This window comes from Lucilia sericata, unplaced genomic scaffold, assembly GCF_015586225.1.
Source record: "Lucilia sericata isolate MDLA Ls3-8-SP2 unplaced genomic scaffold, ASM1558622v1 Contig002095F_arrow, whole genome shotgun sequence".
NCBI lineage: Eukaryota > Metazoa > Arthropoda > Insecta > Diptera > Calliphoridae > Lucilia > Lucilia sericata.
The window spans coordinates 49123-55000 of NW_023995945.1; the positions used below are offsets into that span (position 1 = coordinate 49123).

Sequence of the window (5878 nt, forward strand, 5' to 3'; positions counted from 1 at the left end):
TTTTGGCAATTTGCATAGAGACACTAGGACAGTTAACATAGTTATGAGGTCAAAAGCCCTATTAGTTAGTTAGTTAGTTAGTTAGTTAGTTAGTAGTTAGTTAGTTAGTTAGTTAGTTAGTTAGTTAGTTAGTTAGTTAGTTAGTTAGTTAGTTAGTTAGTTAGTTAGTTAGTTAGTTAGTTAGTTAGTTAGTTAGTTAGTAGTTAGTTAGTTAGTAGTAGTTAGTTAGTTAGTAGTAGTTAGTTAGTTAGTTAGTTAGTTAGTTAGTTAGTTAGTTAGTTAGTAGTTAGTTAGTTAGTTAGTTAGTTAGTTAGTTAGTTAGTTAGTTAGTTAGTTAGTTAGTTAGTTAGTTAGTTAGTTAGTTAGTTAGTTAGTTAGTTAGTTAGTTAGTAGTTAGTTAGTTAGTTAGTAGTTAGTTAGTTAGTTAGTTAGTTAGTTAGTTAGTTAGTTAGTAGTTAGTTAGTTAGTTAGTTAGTAGTTAGTTAGTTAGTTAGTTAGTTAGTAGTTAGTTAGTTAGTTAGTTAGTTAGTTAGTTAGTTAGTTAGTTAGTAGTTAGTTAGTTAGTTAGTTAGTAGTTAGTAGTTAGTTAGTTAGTTAGTTAGTTAGTTAGTAGTTGTAGTAGTTAGTTAGTTAGTTAGTTAGTAGTTAGTTAGTTAGTTAGTAGTAGTTAGTTAGTTAGTTAGTAGTTAGTTAGTTAGTTAGTTAGTTAGTTAGTTAGTTAGTTAGTTAGTTAGTTAGTAGTTAGTTAGTTAGTTAGTTAGTTAGTTAGTTAGTTAGTTAGTTAGTTAGTTAGTTAGTTAGTTAGTAGTTAGTTAGTTAGTTAGTTAGTTAGTTAGTTAGTTAGTTAGTTAGTTAGTTAGTTAGTAGTTAGTTAGTTAGTTAGTTAGTTAGTTAGTTAGTTAGTTAGTTAGTTAGTTAGTTAGTTAGTTAGTTAGTTAGTTAGTTAGTTAGTTAGTTAGTTAGTTAGTTAGTTAGTTAGTTAGTTAGTTAGTTAGTTAGTTAGTTAGTTAGTTAGTTAGTTAGTAGTTAGTTAGTTAGTAGTTAGTTAGTTAGTTAGTTAGTTAGTTAGTTAGTTAGTTAGTTAGTTAGTTAGTTAGTTAGTTAGTTAGTTAGTTAGTTAGTTAGTTAGTTAGTTAGTTAGTTAGTTAGTTAGTTAGTTAGTTAGTTAGTTAGTTAGTTAGTTAGTTAGTTAGTTAGTTAGTTAGTTAGTTAGTTAGTTAGTTAGTAGTTAGTTAGTTAGTTAGTTAGTTAGTTAGTTAGTAGTTAGTTAGTTAGTTAGTAGTTAGTTAGTTAGTTAGTTAGTTAGTTAGTTAGTTAGTTAGTTAGTTAGTTAGTTAGGTTAGTTAGTTAGTTAGTAGTTAGTTAGTTAGTTAGTTAGTTAGTTAGTTAGTTAGTTAGTTAGTTAGTTAGTTAGTTAGTTAGTTAGTTAGTTAGTTAGTTAGTTAGTTAGTTAGTTAGTTAGTTAGTTAGTTAGTTAGTTAGTTAGTTAGTTAGTGAGTTAGTTAGTTAGTTAGTTAAAGGCGAACCCATGATATCATTCATTATTCATTAAAGTTTCTTGTTGCTAACAGTTGTTAACTGTAGGATATCAGATCATAAACTAAACGTTTAGTATTTTATTTAGATATATGTAATTAAACCTTTAAGAAATACGAATAAGCCAAACACTACTTTACTAGATTTTCCAAACTGGTATATTTGGTAGGTATGTGCCAATACTATTGACCCAATAGTTCCAAATTTGTATACGTTTAATTACTTAGAGTAACCAAAACAGTTTCTACACATTTGGTATTTTTAAAAGAAACTTATTTCAAACAATTTAGTTAGAAGAAGTATAGTCAAGCGTGAACTATTCAAATAGCATATTGTGATGTAGGTTACAAAAAAACAATTTAACAAATTGTTCCACGAGTATACAGGAAAAGATGACAAAGCTACTTTCTTTATGTGCATACCAGGTCCTATAAGATAACCTAAGATGTTCAAATTCATTTTTTATCCATTATAAATCTTTATAATTTATAAACGAGAAATAAAACTTAAAATTATCTTTTACAAATATTTATTTTTGTTAACAAACAAAAACTCGGTAGTATTTATTTTAACAGCTTTATCATTATAAACAAAACAAAAACATTATAACCGCTTTTTTGTTCAACAAATTATAAAAATCTGATTATATGAGAAGAAATAAAAAATAAGCAACTGTTTACAAGTAAAACATACAGTCCTCTTAAAATAAAACATCAAACGGCAACAAACTAAACAAAAACACAACTGCGATTTTACTTACAAGCCCATTCGAAGCGAAACAAAAAAAATCTGAGAAACAACAACCGGCCAAAGAAAGTCAAGTGGATGTTTTTCTGCTTGATTTGCAACAGTCTCATTTCAAGCGTTCAACCATCAATACAGATTTCGGTTGTGTCATATCGGTTGCCGCCTGTCTGTTCCTCCTATTTGTGTGTGGAAAATTTTCCGAAATTTTGTCATTTCATCAATTACATATAATAAACGTGCAATTTAGCAAAATTCTGTGAAATATTATTTGATTTAAGTGGAAAATTAAATTATTGTTATTATTGGCATAAAATGTCAATTACATGTAAATTTCAGTTGTCACGCATTGCCAATATCTATTATGGCGGTGAAGAAGTGGCGGGTTCATTAACAATATGTAGTGTAAAACAGCGTCAGATAGAAGGTGAGTTAATGGGTGGGAGTTTGGTCGATCGACGTTGTATCAAATATCGAGTATAAGTAAACAAAATTGTAAACATAACTGTGTAAGAGAGTTGTGCTACAAATTTAAGGATCATATTATTGATTTCTTCATGGGAAAGTAAATGTTATACTGTGATGATATACAAATGCATATTTTTTAAGAAGGAGGATGTGTTAGGTGTTGGAGATTCATTAAAGCTCCTTAACTAGAAATTGATATCACTAATCGGTGCATGATCCCTATCTGAGTCGATTTAGCTATGTCTGTCTGTCTGTCTGTCTGTCTGTCCGTCTGTCTGTCTGCCGTGTGGCATTCCGTCTGTTTGGCAATTTTCAAGATTGGTATGAATTATTGGACAACGAAGTGGTAGAAATCCTTTACTAGAAATCGACGTTCGAATTGATCTCAATAATCGGTTCAGGATCTGCCTGTATGTCTGTCTGTCTGTCTGTCTGTCTGTCTGTCTGTCTGTCTGTCTGTCGTGTGTCTGTCCGTCTTTGCGGCAATTTTCAAGATAATTTGCTTGGTATAAAGAAAATTATTGGACAACGAAGTAGTATAGATCATATTCGTATTCACTCTTCATAAACGTTTCCATTAAATTTAATTTTAATATAGTTAATTGTGATGTTAGCCAAAAGTGTGAACACAATCTTAGATTAGATAAAATATTGTTTATGTTTATTACTCCATATCTAATATATATATACAATAAGTATATTTTTTTCCAGCCTTCTTGTTTCTTTATGGTCTTCACATTAAATTAGATTTTTATATTTATAACATTACTTTACTATTGCAGCAATTATACTCGAATTTTATGGCCAAACTACGATACAATGGTGGGAATTAGATAAAACTAAGGAAAATATAATGCACAATGACTTCAGTACCCATGAGATAGTAGCATCAGACAAAACACTTTACAACCAGCAGCAAAAACATGTTTGCGAACAACTTAAACTGGATTCATTGAACTGCAAACAACTGCTGCAGCCACATGTTGAATATACATACAGATTTTGTTTCACAATACCCCAACAAGCGCCAGCAACATATCGCTGTCGATATGGAGAAACTGAGTATGGTTTGAGACTGCAAATGCAACATGCAAAGAAAGTTAATAAAGAATTTCACCAAAGAATTGTTGTTAAAAATAAACTGGATTTAACAAAAGATATCAAATACCAAGAGGTAAGTTGGGTAATGAATTTTATTACAAAAGTTCATAACAAAAACAAGAAAATTTTTGTAAAACACAACAATACCTGTTATCGTTTTGTTTTATTAATACACAAAAATATATGTATATGTTCCTTCACCTTTTATAATGTCCTCTCGCCTTTCTTGCAGCCTTGTGTGGCTTATTGTCACAATGAATTTGGTCAAATTAACTTACAAATACCCTGCAGTGGTTTTACTCCAGGGCAAAAAGTTCCCTATCACATTAAGTATCGAACAACACAACCCGATTGTAAATTATTAATTCAATTAAATTGTTTTACCACATGTCACACACCACAAAGCCCCAGCAATAAATTTAAACAAATTAAACAAATTATTAATTATGAAAAACATCTGTCATGTGAATGCACATCACATGTCAATATACCCCTTCATAGCCAGATTTCTACTATCAAAAATGACCCTGAATTAGTGTTCAGTATAGAATACACATTGGAAGCGATTTTAATTAATGGCTATAAGAAAGCTTTAATTAGTTTATCCGTACCCGTGACAATAGGTACAACACCCTGCTATAGATTTGAAGGGGGTTTAAAGAGCTACATGTGTTTTGATAATTTTGGTAAGTTGAATATCGTAAAATTTTTATGCAAATTACTTTTTAATTTAAATTAACCAATTAATTATTGTTTACTTTTGAATTTGTTACAGGTTCCTCCTCTGCTGAGCTGTTTACCACTCATGATATTGGTAATCTTTCTTATTCAGCTCCCGATGAATTATTTGAATCATTGGGAATTTACCCCTGAAACGTAAAACACATTTGAGGAAATCTTTAAGATATTGTTATAAAAAATTAATAAAACTTATTTGAACTAAGGATTTTGTAATTAATTTTTTAATTTCTCAATAAAAAAATTTGTATAGAAAATTTTTCTTTCTATAACAAGAAGGTTTAGTGAATATTTTATGAAAATTTTCTATAACAAGAAAATTTTATGAAAACTTCCTATAACAAGAAAATATTATGAAAACTTTCTATAACAAGTAAATATTATGAAAATTTTCTATAACAAGAAAATTTTATAAAAACTTTCTATAAAAAAAACATTTTGAGAAAACTTTATATAAAAATTTTCTATAAAAAAAGAAAATTTTGAGAAAATTTTCTATAAAAAAAGAAAATTTTGAGAAAATTTTCTACAAAAAGAAAATTATGAGAAAACTTTCTATAAAACGAATATTTCGAAAAAATCTTCTATAAAAAGAAAATTTTGAGAAAATCTTCTATAAAAAGAAAATGTTGTGAAAATTTTATATAACTAAAAAATTTTGTGAAAATTTTATATAACTAAAAAATTTTGTTAAAATTTTCTATAACTAAAAAATTTGTGAAAATTTTCTATAACTAGAAAATTTTGTGAAAATTTTCTATAACAGGAAAATTTTGTGAAAATTTTCTATAAGAGGAAAATTTTGTGAAAATTTTCTATAACAAGAAAATTTTGTGAAAATTTTCTATAACAAGAAAATTTTGTGAAAATTTTCTATAACAAGAAAATTTTGTGAAAATTTTCTATAACAAGAAAATTTTGTGAAAATTTTCTATAACAGGAAAATTTTGTGAAAATTTTCTATAACAAGAAAATTTTGTGAAAATTTTCTATAACAAGAAAATTTTGTGAAAATTTTCTATAACAAGAAAATTTTGTGAAAATTTTCTATAACAAGAAAATTTTGTGAAAATTTTCTATAACAAGAAAATTTTGTGAAAATTTTCTATAACAAGAAAATTTTGTGAAAATTTTCTATAACAAGAAAATTTTGTGAAAATTTTCTATAACAAGAAAATTTTGTGAAAATTTTCTATAACAAGAAAATTTTGTGAAAATTTTCTATAACAAGAAAATTTTGTGAAAATTTTCTATAACAAGAAAATTTTGTGAAAATTTCTATAACAAGAAA

At 27.2% G+C, this 5878-nt stretch overlaps 1 protein-coding gene across 1 annotated transcript; it reads left to right on the plus strand.

The window, feature by feature from the left end:
• Positions 1-2251: 2251 nt before the first annotated feature.
• Positions 2252-4795, plus strand: LOC119613378. The gene is made up of 4 exons (XM_037969409.1): positions 2252-2707; positions 3531-3922; positions 4082-4535; positions 4625-4795. Exons 1-4 carry the CDS (start codon positions 2596-2598, stop codon positions 4720-4722), a joined length of 1056 nt encoding a protein of 351 aa, XP_037825337.1. The 5' UTR covers positions 2252-2595; the 3' UTR covers positions 4723-4795.
• Positions 4796-5878: the final 1083 nt, after the last annotated feature.

What these genes read in the sequence shown, in the direction of transcription:
- LOC119613378 (XM_037969409.1), top strand. Translation starts at nt 2,596, where the DNA reads ATGTCAATTACATGTAAATTTCAGTTGTCACGCATTGCCAATATCTAT. An exon ending in AAAACAGCGTCAGATAGAAG is followed by an intron (nt 2,708 to 3,530) that starts GTGAGTTAATGG and finishes TTACTATTGCAG; the next exon opens with CAATTATACTCGAATTTTAT. An exon ending in AAGATATCAAATACCAAGAG is followed by an intron (nt 3,923 to 4,081) that starts GTAAGTTGGGTA and finishes CCTTTCTTGCAG; the next exon opens with CCTTGTGTGGCTTATTGTCA.